This window comes from Canis lupus, chromosome 5, assembly GCF_011100685.1.
Source record: "Canis lupus familiaris isolate Mischka breed German Shepherd chromosome 5, alternate assembly UU_Cfam_GSD_1.0, whole genome shotgun sequence".
Taxonomy (NCBI): Eukaryota; Metazoa; Chordata; class Mammalia; order Carnivora; family Canidae; genus Canis; species Canis lupus.
The window spans coordinates 33,000,511-33,017,485 of NC_049226.1; the positions used below are offsets into that span (position 1 = coordinate 33,000,511).

The following is a 16,975-nucleotide window of genomic DNA, read 5'->3' on the forward strand; positions in this document are numbered from 1 at the left end:
TTGATACAACCTTTTCTGGCTTAAAATCTATTTTGTCTAATGATAATTTAGCCCCCACCCTAGCTCTCCTGGTTGCTGTTTGCATGGGCTGATTTTTTTCATCCTTTTACTTAACAGGCTTTTGTTTCTTTGTATCTAAAGTGAATTGTCGACAATATACAGGTGGATCATATTTTGTTTTGTTGTTTAATCCATTCTGCCAATTTCTTCCTTTTAGTTGGAGAGTTTAATCCTACTATATTTAAAGTAATTACTGGTAAAGAGGAACTTATTTCTTCCATTTAACTATTTGTTTTCTGTATGCCTTACTTGATTTTGTTTTTCATTTGCTCCATTACTGTCTTTTGGGGGTATTTCATCAATATTTTGTGTACTGCTTTTGATTCTCTTCGTTTTTCCTTTTCTGTACATTTTCAAAGTTATTTTCTTAATGATTATCCTAAGATTACAATTAACATCTTAAAGTGACAATAACCTAGTTTGAATGATACTAGCTTTAGTTTCAGTAGCATACAACTACTATTCCTATGTATCAGTGTTCCTCTTCTTTCATAGTGTTACTGGTGCAGATTTACCATTACTGTTTTATGCATCTGCCATTTATATCCTATAGAAAAAAGGAAGTTATAAATTGAAAGTACAGTAATAGACATTTGTATTTTCCTTATTTGTGTTTTTATTTCTTCATATGGCTTCATTTATTTATTTATTTTTTTTAAGATTTACTTATTTATGATAGACATAGAGAGAGAGGCAGAGACGCAGGAGGAGGGAGAAGCAGGCTCCATGCTGGGAGCCTGATGTGGGACTCGATCCCGGGACTCCAGGATCACGCCCTGGGCCAAAGGCAGGCGCTAAACCGCTGAGCCACCCAGGGATCCCCTTCATATGGCTTCATAAGGCGCTTCTCCCTTGCTCCTTTCTTTGTGTTTGTCTTTAAAAAAAAAAAAAACTAATTTATTTGAGAGAGAGGGAGAGAGAGAGAAAGAGAGAGAGAGAGAATGAGAATGCACGCCAGCGGGGGGAGGAGCAGATGGAGAGAGACAAGCCGACTTTGTGCTGAGCACAGAGCCCAGTGCAGAGCCGGAGCCTGACGCAAGTTTGATCCCATGACCCTGAGATCATGACATGAGCCAAAATCAAGAGTAGGCCACTTAACCTACTGAGCCACTCAGGCTCCCCTTGGTGTTTGGCTTTTGACACTATGACTATGATGTGTTGTACTGTGGATCTCCTTGGGTTTATTCTGCTTAGAGATTGTTGAGTTTTGGAGATGGGTAGATTTATGTCTTTTATCAAATTTGGGAAGTTTTTGTCTGTTTCTTCCGTTACTTTTTCCTGTTCTTTTTCTTTCTCTTGTCAATCTGAGACTTCCTTAGTGCATCGGTTGGTATGATGTCTCACAGATCCTTCAGGTTCTATTCGTTTTCCTTGATTTTTTTTTTTTTTCTTATTGGGTTGGATAATTTCTTTGGCTTATCCTCAAGTACATTGGCCCTTTCTTCCTGCTGAAATCTGCCATTGAGCCCCTTTAGTGAATTTTTAAAATAGTCTTTATTTTTTAGAGCAGTTTTTTTGTTGAGAGCAAAAGTGAGCAGAAGGTACAGAGATTTCCCATATACTCCCTACCTCCACAGATACATAGCTGTCCCCATTACCAACATCCCCCACTGGAGTAGTATGTTTGTTACAATTGATAAACCTACATTGACACGTCATTATCACCTGGAGTCCATTAGGGTTCCTCTTGGTTTTGTACATTTTGTGGGTTTGGACAAATTTATAATGACATGTATCCACCTTTATAGTGTCACACTTAGTTTCACTGCCTTAAAAATCCTTTATGTGCTGCCTGTTCATCCCTTCTTCCTTCTGACACCTGGCAACCACTGATCTTTTTACTGTCACCATAGTTTTGCCTTTTCTAGAATATCATGTAGTTGGAATCCTACAGTACATAGCCTTTTCAGACTGGCTTCTTACACTTAATAATATGCATTTAAGTTTCCTCCATGTCTTTTCATGGCTTGATAGCTCATTGCTTTTCAGTGTTAAGTAATATTCCACTGTCTGGATGTGCCATAGTTTATTTATCCATACATCTACTGAAGGACATCTTGGTTTTTTCTAACTTATGTCAGTTAAGAATGAAGCTACTAGGGACGCCTGGGTGGCTCAGTGGTTTGGCGCCTGCCTTCAGCCCAGGGTATGATCCTGGAGACCCAGGATCGAGTCCTGTGTTGGGCTCACTGCATGGAACCTGTTTCTCTCTCTGCCTCTCTCCCTGTATTTCTCATGAATTTAAAAAAAAAAAAAAAAAAAAGGATAAAGCTGTTATAAACATCCTTGTGCAGGTGTTGGTGTGGACCTCAGTTCTAACTCCTTTGGGTAAATACCAAGGACCGTGGTTGCTACATCGTATGGTAAGAGTACATTTTGTTTTGTAAGAAACCACCACAGTGTCTTCCAGAGGGGCAGTACCATTTTCATTCCCATCAGCAATGAACGAGCGTTCCTCTTGCTGCACTTTCTCCAATGTTTGTTGTGGTCAGTGTTCTAGATTTTGGTTATTTCAATAGGGCTATGTTGCAAAATGGGGGTATGTAGTGGTATCTAGTGAAATTTTCATGTTGTCAATTATACTGTACAGCTCCAGAATTTCTCTTTGGTTCTTTTTTACAATTTACGTCTCTATTGATATTTTTTTATTTGTTCAAACATTATTCTGATTTAATTTAGTTTGTTGTCCAAATCACTCATTGAGCATATTTAAGACTGTTGATTTAATGTCTCTGATTGGTAATCCCAGTGTCTGGACTTCCACGGGAAATGTTCTTGTCAAATTCTCTTTTTTCCTTATTTTATTTTATTTCTTTTAAGATTTACTTTTTTAAGCACTCTCCACACCTAACATGGAGCTCAAACTCACAACCGCAAGATCAAGAGTTGCATCTACTGACTGAGTCAGCCAGGTGCTCCTAGTTGTCTTTTTCCTTTGAGTCATATTTTCTTGTTTTGATGTTTTATAGTTTGTTGTTGAGAACTAGACATGTTATGTATTATAATATAATTACAGAAATGAAAAAAAAATTACAGAAATGATATTTTCTCTCTCCTTGGGTTTCTTTTGATGGCTACAGTCATCCATTTGTATAGTGACTTTTTCAACTGTTTTTGCAAAGTCTGTTTCTTGATCTGTGTGGTGACTGACATTTCTGTTCTGTTTTCTCTGATTAGCCTGGAAGTTGACAGAGATTTCCTTCAATGTCTGAATTCCTCTCCCAAATAAGTATATATGTCTCTTTAAATCTTATGATTGATGCCACCAGGGAAGCTTCTGCAGTGGCCCCAAACAAAGGTGGTAGTTTGCTCTGGTTCCTCAGGGAACTGCCAAATTGACCAGAACACCCAGTCCCATGTTTTTAGAGGAGAGAGTCTTTACTGCCCACCCTGCTTTAGCCAGCCCCTCTGGTTTCTAGGGCTACCATTGTCAGGGCTGCGGAGGGATGCAGGAATGGAAGCAGACTCCCATACATAGCTCTGTACCAAAGTCCATCAGCCTCTGCCTTCATCAAGCACCCTCCTGGTTGTCTCAGTGTCTGATCAGGTTCCAGAATTCCCAAATAGTGGGTTTTGATATTTTTCCACCAGCTTAATGGATATTTCAGGAGAAGGACTAACCCCTGCAATTTCCTGTCTTGCCATTTTCTGTGATGTGACTATTTTAAATTGTTTTAATAAAAAAACCACCATAAAACATTATTGATACTGTTCTCTAAAGTCAATATTCTTTAGGAGTATCTACAGAATTTGCTGTTTTCTTTGCTGTTCTAGCCTTCTTTGAACTCAGACCTCCCAGGTGAGATCTTTTTCTTGATGGAAAAATCTCTTATGCATGTATATATGTATGTACATACGTTTTTGTTTAGTTAGTTAGTTTAGTTTGAAAACGTTTTTAGGGAAATGCCTGGATGGCTCAGTGGTTGAGTGTCTCCGCCTTCTCTCCTGGGATCCGGGATCAAGTCCTACATCGGGCTCCCTGCAGGGAGCCTGCTTCTCCCTCTGCTTGTGTCTCTGCCTCTCTCTGTGTGTCTCTCATGAATAAATAAATAAATCCTTTAAAAAAAGTTTTTAGGGGTACCTGGGTGGCTTAGTCTGTTAAGCATCTGACCCTTGATCTTGACTCAGGTCCTGATCTCAGGGTCATGAGTTCAAGCCCTATATTGGGCTCATGCTGGGTGTGGAGCCTACTCAATTAATTAAAAATTTTTTTTAGTTTTAAAAAATAAAATAATATATTTCACATTCATTTTTTTTAAGATTTATTTTTATTTATTAGAGAAAATGCATGGGGGAGGGGCGGAGGGAGAGAATCTTGAAGCAGACACCCCACTGAGTACGGAGTCCAATGTCGGGGGTCAGTTTTACAATCCTGAGATCATGACTGAAGCTGAAACCAAGAGTTGGATGCCCAACCACCTGAGCAACCCAGGCACTCCATATTTCACATTCTTTTTTCTTTAAGATTTTATTTATTTATTCATGAGAGATACAGAGAGAGAGAGGCAGAGACACAGGCAGAGGGAGAAGCAGGCTCCATGCAGGGAGCCTGATGCGGGACTCAATCTTGGGACTCCAGGATCATGCCTTGACACTAAAGGCAGACACTCAACCACTGAGCCCCCTGGGTGTCCCTCACATTCATTTTTGAAGTAGTTCCTGGACATGGAATGCTAGGTTGGTAGTTATTTTAACATATAGAAAATGTCATCCTGACGTGCATTATTACTGTTGAGAAATCAGCTATCACTGGACTATTCTTGCTTTTAAATTTTTCTCTTTGTAATTTTTATGTTTTTAACTGGATGCCCTTAATATGAATTTTTTTTAATAATCTTTTTTGGGATTCAATTGGCTTCTTGAATCAGTGTGGTATCTTTGATCAGTTCTAGAAAATTCTGTCATTATCTTTGCATATTGCCTCAGCTCCATTGTCATTGTCATCTCTTTCTGGAATCCAATTAAGTGTACCTTTACCTTTTTTCTGTGTCTTTGCTGCCGTTTTTTCCCTCATCTTTTCTGTTTTCATACTTACTCTGGATAACTTCCTATCTTCCAGTTCATTAATTCTGTGTTCAGTTTTGTCTAATTTATTTTTCTAGCCACTGACTGGGTTTTTAATTGTATTTATTGTATTTTTTCATTTTATAAGGTACTATATTTATTTTATTTTTTTTAATTTTTTAAAAGATTTTATTTATTTATTCATGAGAGACACACACAGAGAGAGAGGTAGAGACACAGGCAGAGAGAGAAGCAGGCTCCATGCAGGGAGCCTGACATGGGACTCGACCCCCGGGTCTCCAGAATCACACCCTGGACTGAAGGCAGCACTAAATCGCTGAGCCACCCAGGCTGCCCACTATTTTTATTTTTATTTTTTTTTTTTTTTATTTTTTAAAGATTTTATTTATTCATGATAGTCACAGAGAGAGAGAGAGAGAGAGAGGCAGAGACACAGGCAGAGGGAGAAGCAGGCTCCATGCACCGGGAGCCCGACGTGGGATTCGATCCCGGGTCTCCAGGATCGCGCCCTGGGCCAAAGGCAGGCGCCAAACCGCTGCGCCACCCAGGGATCCCCTTTTTTTTTTTTTTTTTTTAAAGATTTTTTTATTTTTTAAATCTTGCTTTTTCATAGTTTGTTTTCTGATATTTTCATGTTTGTCTTTGATCGCTTTAGTGTTCTTACTTACAGATGATAATTTTATGTAAAATGTTTGATGATCCTTTTTTGCTATCTCTTGTTTTTACCAGTTCCCATACAGTCTACTTTCCTTAGGTCCTATTTCTTTCTTTTTTTCTTTTATCTTTTAAGTAGGCTCCATATGCAACGTGGGGCTTAAACTCAGGACCCTGAGATCAAAAAAAAAAAAAAAAAGACCCTGAGATCAAGAATTGCATGCTTTACTGACTGAACCAGCTAGACACCCCCAGGTTCTGTGTATATCAGATTGTGTGCTACACTCTGTATTTGAAAAATTATAGGAATAAATTGACGCCTACAGTGAAAGTACTTTACTCCAGAGAAGATTTGCTTTTATCAGGCCCTGAAAGACACTACAAGACCAGGATTTAAACCAAATTTTCAGGGATTGGGATTCTTCTATTATTAAAGCTGAGCTTTAATTTTGTCTAGGCTATTATACTTCTGGTTCACCTTCCATCCTGAGGGTAAGGATATTAGCCCTAATTTATGGTGGAGAGCTTCTCCGGTTAGACTTTCCAACCTGTATGGGCCCTGGCCTTTGATTTCTGTTCATGTGCCCTTGAAAGACAGTCCAAACAAGGGTTTTAATTTTCTAGGGTAGGCAGATACCCCTACGGCAAAAATGGCTTTCTACTATGGTTGTTAACGTAGCTGAGCCCCCATGTTTCCTTTGCTCTGGCCTAGTAATTTCATATGGTTCTGTTAACTCTTTGGTGCTTTTTAGGAAAATTTATGTGTGTGTATATATATATATATATATATATATATATATATATATATATATATATATATATATAAAATATTTAATTCAGGGTTGCCTGGGTGGCTCAGTCAGTTGAGCATCCAACTGTTGATCTCAGCTCAGGTCTTGATCTCAGGATCATCAATTCAGGTCCCGCGTTGGGCTACATGCTGGTTGTGGAGCCTACTTAAAAGGAATAATAAAATAGGGGTACCTGGGGGGACTCTGGTTGAGCATCCACCTTCAGCTCAGGTCACAATCCCAGGGTCCTGGGATCAAATCCTGTATTGGGCTCCCCACAGGGAGCCTGCTTCTCCCTCTTCCTGTGTCTCTGCCTCTCTCTGTGTGTGTCTCATGAATAAATAAATAAAATCTTTAGAAATGATAATAATAATAAAGTAAAATAATAAAAAATATTTGTTTGTTTTGGTTCAGCAGGAGAGTTAATCTGAACAACTTTACCTGCCAGTATTAGAAACATGAAGATGTACCGCCTCTCTTCTTATACTCTAAAGTAGTTTGTACATTTGGATTTCATGTGTTTCTTGAATATTTGATATTTGACTACCAGTTTTGCTTCTTTACTGTTTATGGAAACATTTAGGTTTTCTGTTTCTTCTTGAATTATTTTTGGCGCTCTTTATCTGTTTATCCATCCAGTCTAAATTTTCTAATTTACTGACTTAAAATTGTACGTAATTTTATTTTTTAATGTTCATGGCATCATTTCTACTTCTATTTGTTCCTGATACTATTCTTTTTTTCATTTGTCTCTTTTTAAAACCATCTTAGTTGTAGTTGTTGATTTCCTGAGCTATCTTCAAACATTTATGGTTTTTCAATTTACTTTTTGGGTTTTTGTGTATGTTATGTATGTGTTTTTTAAAGACTTTATTTGAGAGAGAGAGCGAGCGCATGTGAGTGCAAGCTCGGGAAGGGACAGAGGGAGAGAGAATCTTAAGCAGACTCTGAGCTCAGCTGGAGCCCAATGCGGGCGCTCGATCTCAAAACCCTGAGATCATGACCTGATCGAAAATCAAGAGTCAGCTGCTTGACCCACTAAGCTGCTGAGGTGCCCCTCTATTTACATTTTTATTGTTGATTTATAGCTTAACTTTGTGATTAAAAAGCATGGTCTTTTCAAAAAAGAATTGCTGATGTGTATTCCGCACAACTTTTTGTATTGAAATAGTTCTATGTTAACAAAATGTTGCATGAATAGTATAATGAATGACTATTTTTTTTTTTTTTTTTTACAAATGACAGATTCACCAGTTGACATTTTTGACATTTTGCAACATTTTTGTTTTGTCTGGCTGCACCTCCCTGTCCCTCTCTCTCTCTTCCCCAAGCCCCATCACTGTACAGTTTTCTTGTAGACATGAGAGAATATGTTTTTTGTTTGTTTTAGATTTTATTTATTTATTCATGAGAGACACAGAGAGAGAGGCAGAGACACAGGCAGAGGGAGAAGCAAGCTCCATGCAGGGAACCCAACGTGGGACTCGATTCCGGGTCTCCAGGATCACACCCTGGGCCAAAGGTGGCACTAAACCACTGAGCCACCCGGGCTGCCCGATAATATGTTATTCTTATTACGTAAATTCTTTGAACTTTTTTGAGACTTATTTTTTGTTCTAATATGTGGTCCATTTTTCTAAGTGTTTCACGTGTGCTTGAAAGTATAATTTATAGTTGGGTGAAGTTTTGTGTGTGTGTCTATTTGTATATGTCTAGTTTGTTAATTTTGCTGTTTAAATCATTGTTTCCTTATTGATTTTTTTTCTTTAAAATCTCATTGAATGTAGATTTTTCTATTCCTCCTATAGTCTATCAGTTTTTGCTTTATATATTTTAAGGCCGTTGTTAAGAGCATATAAATTTTTAAATTGCTATATCTTTGCTGGTAAATTGAATGTTTTATCCATATGAGGTGACTCTTTTTATCTTTAAAGTCTAATTTTTCCTAATAGTATATTATAATGTTATAAGACTTATATCAGCCTTTTTAAAAAATATTTTTTCTAAGTCTTTTCCTTAAAGTAGAGCTTTCCTGGTGAATATGGTCGGATCTGTGTTTTAACTTTAGGTTTCATTTTGTCTTACCTATTTAATGTTTATTTTCCTTTCCTTTCTTGTCATCTTTTAGATTCATTACTTTTTTCCCCTCATTTTCTTTCTTTGTCAGCTATTTTTAAAGCCACAAACTTGGTTTCTATTTGTTTAGGGGCTCCTTTAGGAATTATAACACTCATACTTCAATCAAAGTGAATTTATTGGAGGTAAATACCATGGACGAAGAAGGGAGCCAGTATCAACATTTTTGGGTGATTCCCAAAGAAGTTTTAAGAGTATATTTAAGATATAAAGTTATCTATGAGGCAAGTTTAAATAATACAGTGGTAAAAGTATTGATTACCTTCTGTTACCACACCCCTTTGTGTGTGTCCTTTCAGGACCTTTTCATTTAAGTTTGTGGGTTGCTGCTTTATTTTTTTTTTTTTAAGATTTATTTATTTGTGAGAGGGAACGAGTGGGGGGAGGGTCAGAGGCAGAGGGAGAGAGAATACCAAGTAAAGTGTACGGAGTGCAGAGCCTGATGTGGGGCTCTATCCCAGGACCCTGAGATCATGACCTGAGCTGAAACCAAGAGTCAAATGCTTAACTGAGCCACACAAGTGCCCCTGGGGGTTGCTGCTTTAAAAAAACTATACATTTGCTGCAACTTGTCATTGTTACCTCTTAATAGAAACATCTTTCCATGTCCAGTATGCCCAGTACATGTAGGTAGATGTACATTGTGGATTTTTAAGAATTGTTTAATGTTGGACACCTGAGTGCCTCAGTGGTTGAGCATCTGCCTTTGGCTCAGGTCATGATCCTGGGGTCCTGGGATCTAGTCCCACATCAGGCTCCTTGCAGGGAGCCTGCTTCTCCCTCTGCCTGTGTCTCTGCCTCTCTCTCTCTGTCTCTCATGAATAAATAAGTCTTTAAAAAAAGAATTTGTATAATGTTGCAGTGAATGGGTGAATCATAGTTTTCTTAAGCATTTTCCTTTCCATGAGAAATGTACACTGACACCAGTTTTTTTACACTATTAAAAGCAGTGCTGCGGTGAGCATCATTGTACATAAATCTTCAGTGCCACTTCTGTAGGATAGATTCCATAAAGTGCCATTGCCGGCTCAGAGGGACTTTTGCATTAAGAGAATTTAGGTAATGAGCTGTCAAGAGCAGTCAATATCAGGAAACAGCAGTTAGAATGGGGCTGGGGTGGGAGGAAATGGGGAGAGCTTGTTCAGTGGGGAGTTTTAATTTTATAAGATGAAAAGTTGTGGAGATCTGCACAATAATGTGAATATGGTTAACACTACTCAACTGTACACTTAAAAGTGGTTAAAAAGGGGCACCTGGGTGGCTCAGTTGGTTAAGCATCTGCCTTCGGCTCAGGTCATGATCTCAGGGTCCGGGGATCTAGTACTGCCTCCGGCTCCCTGCTCAGTGGGGAGTCTGCTTCTTCCTCTCCCTCTGCCCTTCCCCCTGCTCATGCACGCTCATGCTCTCTCTCTCTCTCTCTCTCTCTCTCTCTCTCTATATATATATATATATATATATATATATATATATATATAAATCTGTCTTTCTCAAATAAATAAATAAAATCTTTAATACTGAATTACCATGGTGTAGTGAGTGGAGGAATAAATTCAGGAGATGTTAAGGAAGTAAGATGGAATGACCCATTCCTTGGAAGATGGAAAGAAGTCGGAGTCAAGAGTAACACAGGGTTTCAGATAGCCTGAATGTTTCAGTGGAGAGCAGTGCCATGAACTAAGGTGAGAAATATAATAGGAGGAGAAGATTCAAGATTCAGAAACCAAATGAGCTCAACTTGGAACGTGTTTTATTCAAAGTGTATCCAAGTACACTTCTTCACTAGGCTTCTGGGCATGTGGACTTAAAGCCTGGAGGATGAAAGGTCCAGCTAAAGAGAGATACTTAGAAAGCATTTTAAGGTGTAAGTGGTAAAAAAAAAGACATGGCCTAAATGCTGCACATTTATTATCCACGTGTCAGAGCAGTGACTTGGAATGTTAGCACGGAGTCAGAAAGAAGACCAAGGACAGAACTCAAGCATGAGCAGTTGGAGGAAGAGCAGTGGGCTGGGGCCGGGGAGCAGTAGGCACAAGGTCGCAGGGGTTGGTGTGGGTGGTAGGTGTTGCAGGGGAATCCCCTGAGAGAGAGACTGAGATCATCACTGAAATTTAGAAATTGAGTTTTCCATCGTGAACTCCTATGAGGGGAAATCAGGTTATGGTGAGTTGCAGAAGGGCTACAAGGTGAGAAAGAAGAGACGGCAATGCAGCCCTATCCTGCAGCAGGAGGGGTCAGAGACACTAGCTGAGCACCAGCTGTGCCTCAGGCCCTCATGGCCTCCATCCTCTGCGCAGCCCAAGTTGGACTGAGCCGATAGCTCACCTCCCTTTACTCCCAGGCCCGGTACGAGAGCCAGCGGATCCAGATGGAGTCAGAGCTGGCTGTGCAACTGGAGCAGCGGGTGACAGAGCGGCTGGCCCAGGCTCAGGAGAGCAGCCTGCGGCAAGCAGCCTCCCTGCGGGAGCATCACAGGTACTTGGTGCTCATTGTATCCTGCTTTTCTGTGGCTGCAGAACAGCAGCGCCACCCACACGTGTCCTCATCCCCTTGCCACTTTCCAGCTTCCTGGCTCCCATCAGCCAGGACCCGAGTCTTCTCGAGGGAGAGTGTCCCTGGGTGCACACGGAGAGCCGCGAGTGCCCGGGCGTGTCCATCCCCTGGGGGCCAGCCCTTAACCTGTGCATGCACCCTATGGGTGCATATAAATCTCCAGCTCCCTTGTATTGATGGGGACAGTGCTGAGCTATGACCTGTACCATTCCCTTCCCTTCCCATCCCCTCTCCCCTACCAGCTTTTTCTGGAAATGCCTCTTGAATGAATCACTTATCCCATAATTCCTCACCCCAGTCTCTTCCCCCAGGGGAGCCTGTCCTAAGTCACCAGCTCTGTCCCTGTTTCCTGATGAAACCGCTGTGCTTTTGGCCTGGCTGGCTGGCTCTCTCGCTGTCACATGCACGCATTCTGGCTCTTTGCATTTGATGACTTTTGTTTCCAGATTCAGTCCTCCTCCCTCACCTGTGTCCTCTCAGGAAGCAGCTGCAGGACCTGAACGGACAACACCAGCAGGAACTGTCCACCCAGTTGGCCCAGTTTAAGGTGGAGATGGCTGAGCGAGAGGAAAGGCAGCAGCAGGTGGCCCAGGAGTATGAGCTCAGGTAGGCCTCTGCCTGTTCCCTGCATGGAGCCCACTCTGGGAGTGGCCAAGGGCTGCCTGCCCACAGCCTGCGGAGGCCCCGGCACTGTGCCAGGTTTCACACGTCTGTTCCCTCCAAGGCTATCCACCCCCTCTCCCGTCTTTCCTTCAGACTGGCCCGGGAGCAAGCACGTGTGCGGGACCTGCAGAGTGGACAGCAGCAGCTAGAGGAACAGCGGGCAGAGCTGGTGGAGCGGCTCCAGGCCATGCTGCACGCCCACTGGGAGGAGGCCAACCAGCTGCTCAGCGCCACCACCTTGCCTCCTAACCCCCCGGTAGGCATCCCCCCCGCCCCCCAGCTCAGCTGGTCCTAAGTTCAGTTCTCACACCTGCATTGGGGTGGGGGGGAACAACCCCGTGTACTTGCTCCAAGAGCACCCTCATCCCAGGAAGTCTCTGTCGTGGTCACAGCTCACCCAGGCTGGCGCTGGCACTAGGCACAGCTCTCCTGCCACAGCCTGAGAGGTGGTAAGGGATAGCGTGCCCCAGGTTCTGCTGCATGGCGAGGGCCGAGAACTGTTCCATCCTGCCCTGGCACACTTATGTTGGCAGCTTTCCCTTCCTCTTTGTAATTATGAGATTGTTACTTTAAGCTAAAATATTCTTTGGAATGGGTGATAACATGCACGTGGTCAAAAAAGAAATTTGAACAGTTCAAAAAGGTGTAATCTTCTTCCCCCGCAGTCTCTGGGCCCTCTCCCTGGAAGCACCCGCTGGTGCTCGAGCCTCAGGTGTGGCCCTGGCCCCCAGCGGTCGCCTCCTGTATGTGGTTTTGTGACTTGTCCGACTTGTCGTTTGACCAGGTGTTTATTGGTGGACGTCAGAGTCGCTCTCTGTATTTTGTTGCTACACACGGTGCTGAAATAAATAGCATTCACACCTGTCTTCATGCAAGCATCTCTGTACAGCATCTGGAAATGGAATTGTAAGGTCAAAAATAAGCATTTCAAAAATGGATAGAAATGTGATAGACGTCACCAAATCCCCTTCTAAGGACTCTGTGCTAATTTGTAACATTGTACTTGGAATCCCAGTGTCTGTACCGTGTGTGTGTGTGTGTGTGTGTGTGTGTGTGTGTGTGTGCACAAGGGTGTTGATCCTCCTTCCTGCCTCCATCCTCTGCCCAGGTTCCGACCACCAGCCCTGCCAGCCCTGGGCCGCAGGACCTAGAGAAGGGGGAGAGGAAGCTCTGGACTCTGCCTCCCGTGGCCGTGGCCCTGAAACCCGTACTGCAGCAGAGCCGGGAAGCTGGCGAAGAGTTGCCTGGAGGGCCACAGGTTCTTTGCAGCTCCTCCCCAGATCTCAGCCTCCTGCTGGGCCCCACTTTCCAGAGCCAACACGCCTTCCAGCCCCTGGAGCCAAAGCCAGGCCTCACCTCATCTTCTGGTAACAGGACAGACATCACTGGGGTTCCTGGCACACACACTGACGGGCTCCCTCTTACCGAGCTTCCTTTTTGCCTGGGACTTAAGCAATTAGTTTCCCAGATGTCTTAGTGACCAGAAGGTGCAAGGGGCAGAGATCCACTCATGTTGGTTCAAATAGGGAGCAAGAGCTCATGGGGATCCGACGTCACTGGGCTTCATGAGAACCAGTGTTGAGACCCAAGCGCTCTCCAGAACTGGTCTTGAGCCAGGTGGGCCCTCTGCCTCTCCCTGCATGGCTCCTTCCTCTGGTAGACCAGCACTCTCTCTTAGGCTCTTGCTCTCCTAAGCTGGGTTGGCATGTGGGTTTGAACAGCTGTGATCCTGGCTCCAGCCGATACCCTAGACAACCATATAGACATGTTGATGTCTCTGTGCCTTGGGTCCGTCAAGGAGAGGTGACCTGGCAGGTTGGTAACTGTCCTTGGATCGGCCACCCTTGGGTGCGGTGGCTTTCCCTAGCTCCTTCAGCTGGGGCTTGGGTGGATAGCGGTGCTCTGTGTGGTGCAAACGTGACAACCCAGGTCCAGTGAAGAATGAGGGAAGAATTACATCACAATTTTAAATTTAAAAATTATGTAGTAATAACTAAGAAGGATGAGGGCGTGTTCTGGTAAAGGCCAGACTGTGTCTATTAATCCCAAGCCAGTCCAAGTATCTATTTCTGTTCATTAGGGAATTTATGGTGGGATTTCTTAGAGTCTGAGCACCACAGCCTTTCCCTTGTGTCCACACTTCTCAGAGCTCAGTTGTGCTACCTGCCAGCCACCTCTGCTGCTGTGAACTCTGACCTTCCCTTTCTCCCAGCTGGGATTCCCTCCTGTATTTCACAGGCCCCTTCCCTGGGCGTTTGGGGAGTTGATTAGTGGAGGACTCCCCTCCCTTGCAGCACATGCAGCCCTGTCTCACTTTCCAGCTGGGGCCTTCCACCCTGACCACAGGCCCGAGCGGCTATTCCCTGAGGAAGATCCTGGATCTGACGGGGAAAGCTTCCTAAAGCAGGGGCTGCCGCCCCCTACCCAGCTCGAGGGCTTCAAGCATTTTTTGCACCAGGTGAGAGAGGGCCCACTCGTCGTACCTTGCACCTTCTCCCCTTCTTCATTTTCTCCTCCAGGAGTCCAGGATGCCAGCTGCACCCCCTTCAAGGACAGGGCTTCTCTCCCAGTTGGCCTGAGTCCTGTCTCCTAAGCGCCTTCTGGACCTTCGGTGGCTAACCCTCACCTTACTTCCTTGGCCTCTGCCTGCCTCCCAGACCCAGGTCTTCTTCCTTATCAGCTCTCAGGGAACCTTATGTTTTGTTCCCCCAGCTCCTGGAGACGGTACCCCAGAACAGCGAGGGCCCCCCTGTTGATCTGCCCCCTAAGTCTGGTGAGTGCCAGCTCCAAAGAGGATTGGACCTAGGCGTGGAGAAGGTGGGAGCTGGTTATCAGGATGGACTTTGGGGAGCTGGCCAACATCCTAGAGCCTAAGGAAGGCTGGGTGGTAGGGTGTCCTTAGCTCTTACCCGTTTCCTGATTCTTCCATGTCTTTCCCTTTCTAGGTCTGGCTGTCCCATCCTGGGAGGAAGCCCCGCCAGTGCCGCACCTCCCACCCCCTGTTCATAAAACAAAAGTGCCCCTAGCCATGGCGTCTAGTCTTTTTCGGGGGCATGAGCTTCCGTCAAGCCACTCCCAGAGCAGCGGTCCCAGTGGCGGCTCCTCAGAGAGGGGTACGTGGGCCAGGGCTTCCCAGGACACAAAGAGGGCAGGTTGTGGGTGCAGAGCCAGGACCAGGGACTGAAGGCCCCTCTGGGTTCCTGGGGAGGCGGAGCCAGGGCCCCAGCATGACCGGCCTTTCCCATGCGCCCCTCAGGTGGAAATGGGCCAGCCCCCACAGGACAGCTGATGGATGTGTCTCAGCTGCTGCGACTGTACCAGGCACGGGGCTGGGGGGCACTGCCTGCCGAGGACCTGCTGCTCTACCTGAAGAGGCAGGACCAGGGCAGGTACTGGCCTGGAGGGAGGGGAGAGGGGCAGACGGACAGGTCTAGGGTCTGGCCCATGGGTGGGCCCAGCTCAGGCAGGAGGAGAGGCCCGAGTGTGGTTCCCAAGAAGCATCTGTTGTCCTTTTCGGGGGAGGAAAGCACAAGTGAGCAGTGGGCCCAGGGCCTCCTCCCTCCCTCCGTCACTGGCTGCTCCCACCTTTGTCTGGTCTCTTCCTTTCTGTTGTCTTCTCTTCACCTGTAAACGCCACCTCCATGTCTGTAGGTTCTGCCTTAGTTTTCTCCTCTCTGCCCCGCAGCTCAGAACCCACAATGTAGGACTGTGACCTCCCAGCATAGCCCACTAGTGAGTCCACCAGTGGCTCCTCATGTTTGATCCGCAGGTCTGTCTCGTTTGTTCCTCCTCCTAGGAGACAGATTGGGGAGTGGGGTGGGAGGCAGCTCCCCATCCTCATCCCTCGGTTTGTGTGGCAGGATGGACGGCCAAGGGGATAATGTCCCCAGAAGGAACACAGACTCCCGCTTGGGTGAGATCCCCCGGAAAGAGGTGAGGGATAGTGGGGCAGGGACGGGGGCATGGTGGGGGCCCTTTCTCTGTTGCCTGACCCCTTGCTTCCTGTGCACCTTGGGTAGCATGGTCTCTCCTCTGCTTGTTGACCGCTCAGGTGCCTTTCTCCCCTGGCAGGGACACTGACTCTCCCTCCTCTTCTCACCTCAGATCCCCTCCCAGGTGCTCCCTCGCCGCCTGGCTCCAGCCCCTAAGACTGAAAAACCTCCAGCTCGCAGGAAAGGTGGGCACTCTGGCCCCAGTAGCACCAGAAGTCGAGGTGGCATCTGGAGATGAGCCCCCTTTGCCCTTCCTACTCTTTTTCTTTTCTTTTTTTTTCTACTCTTTTTCTTTTAATAAATACTCGAGAATCTGTGTTCAAGTCTCTGACTCCTAGGAATCTGAAAAAATGGAGATTTTTCTAGGAAACGACTTTGAAAAGAAACCTCATTCTGTTTTGAGTATGGTTTTTTTTATATGTTTTGTGTTCCTGTTTTTTATTCTGTGGAAAAGACATGAATGCTTCGAAGAAAAGACCGCCCCTGGCTAGGTTTTGAAGAAAAGACCACCCCTGGCTAGGTTTGAGTAGTTCCACTGAGCTAAGGTTCAGTGTTTCAAGAGTAGAGCACACAGTGATTAGCTGTGGTTGGTGGAGGAATTATGGATGATCCTAATTTTCTTCATACACTTCTGTATTTCCACATTTTCTAAAACAAGTATGTATTACTTAATAATTGGAAAAAATCCTGTAATAAAAGATAAATTATTGTATAAAGAGTTTGAGTAAAAATTTGATTGTCGAGGAGATTATTGGTTTTCAGGAGCCAGTAAAGCCTGCGGATTGCATGGGTAGGATGCTGACTGGCCTCATGCTCCAGCCAGCAGACTTGCTGTGGTGGTAAAACATGGGTCTGAGACTAGACTGCTGGCCAGGAAAAAAAAAAAAAAAAAAAGCCATCATTACAAAACCCACCATCCTCATACCAAAGTGAATAAGGAAACACCAGTTGAGAACTGACCCGTGTGCGAAGCTGAGGAAGGCTCCACGATCACAGCACAAACACTGAACACCAGTGAGTGCAGTTGGGGTCCAGCTGCAGGACGACACTCTGGGACCCACACTGGCTCCAGCCCAGAGCACATGGAGCCCAGAGCTACAAATG

At 44.6% G+C, this 16,975-nt stretch overlaps 1 protein-coding gene across 19 annotated transcripts in view; it reads left to right on the top strand.

Moving 5' to 3' along the window:
• Nucleotides 1-16,589, top strand: part of CNTROB (centrobin, centriole duplication and spindle assembly protein) — a 39,893-nt gene extending 23,304 nt beyond the window's left edge. For 14 of the 19 annotated variants that reach the window (XM_038536778.1, XM_038536779.1, XM_038536770.1 and 11 more), the window contains 10 exons: nt 11,005-11,138; nt 11,697-11,822; nt 11,973-12,135; nt 12,988-13,246; nt 14,201-14,337; nt 14,592-14,652; nt 14,825-14,992; nt 15,136-15,268; nt 15,740-15,812; nt 15,984-16,583. In XM_038536778.1, the coding sequence (XP_038392706.1) occupies nt 11,005-11,138; nt 11,697-11,822; nt 11,973-12,135; nt 12,988-13,246; nt 14,201-14,337; nt 14,592-14,652; nt 14,825-14,992; nt 15,136-15,268; nt 15,740-15,812; nt 15,984-16,109 (1,380 nt within the window). In that variant the 3' untranslated portion in view covers nt 16,110-16,583. Of the gene's footprint in view, nt 1-11,004; nt 11,139-11,696; nt 11,823-11,972; nt 12,136-12,987; nt 13,247-14,200; nt 14,338-14,591; nt 14,653-14,824; nt 14,993-15,135; nt 15,269-15,564; nt 15,649-15,675; nt 15,813-15,983 lie in introns of all 19 variants that reach the window. The other 5 variants (XM_038536776.1, XM_038536786.1, XR_005359472.1 and 2 more) reach the window with 4 other exon arrangements.
• Nucleotides 16,590-16,975: the final 386 nt, after the last annotated feature.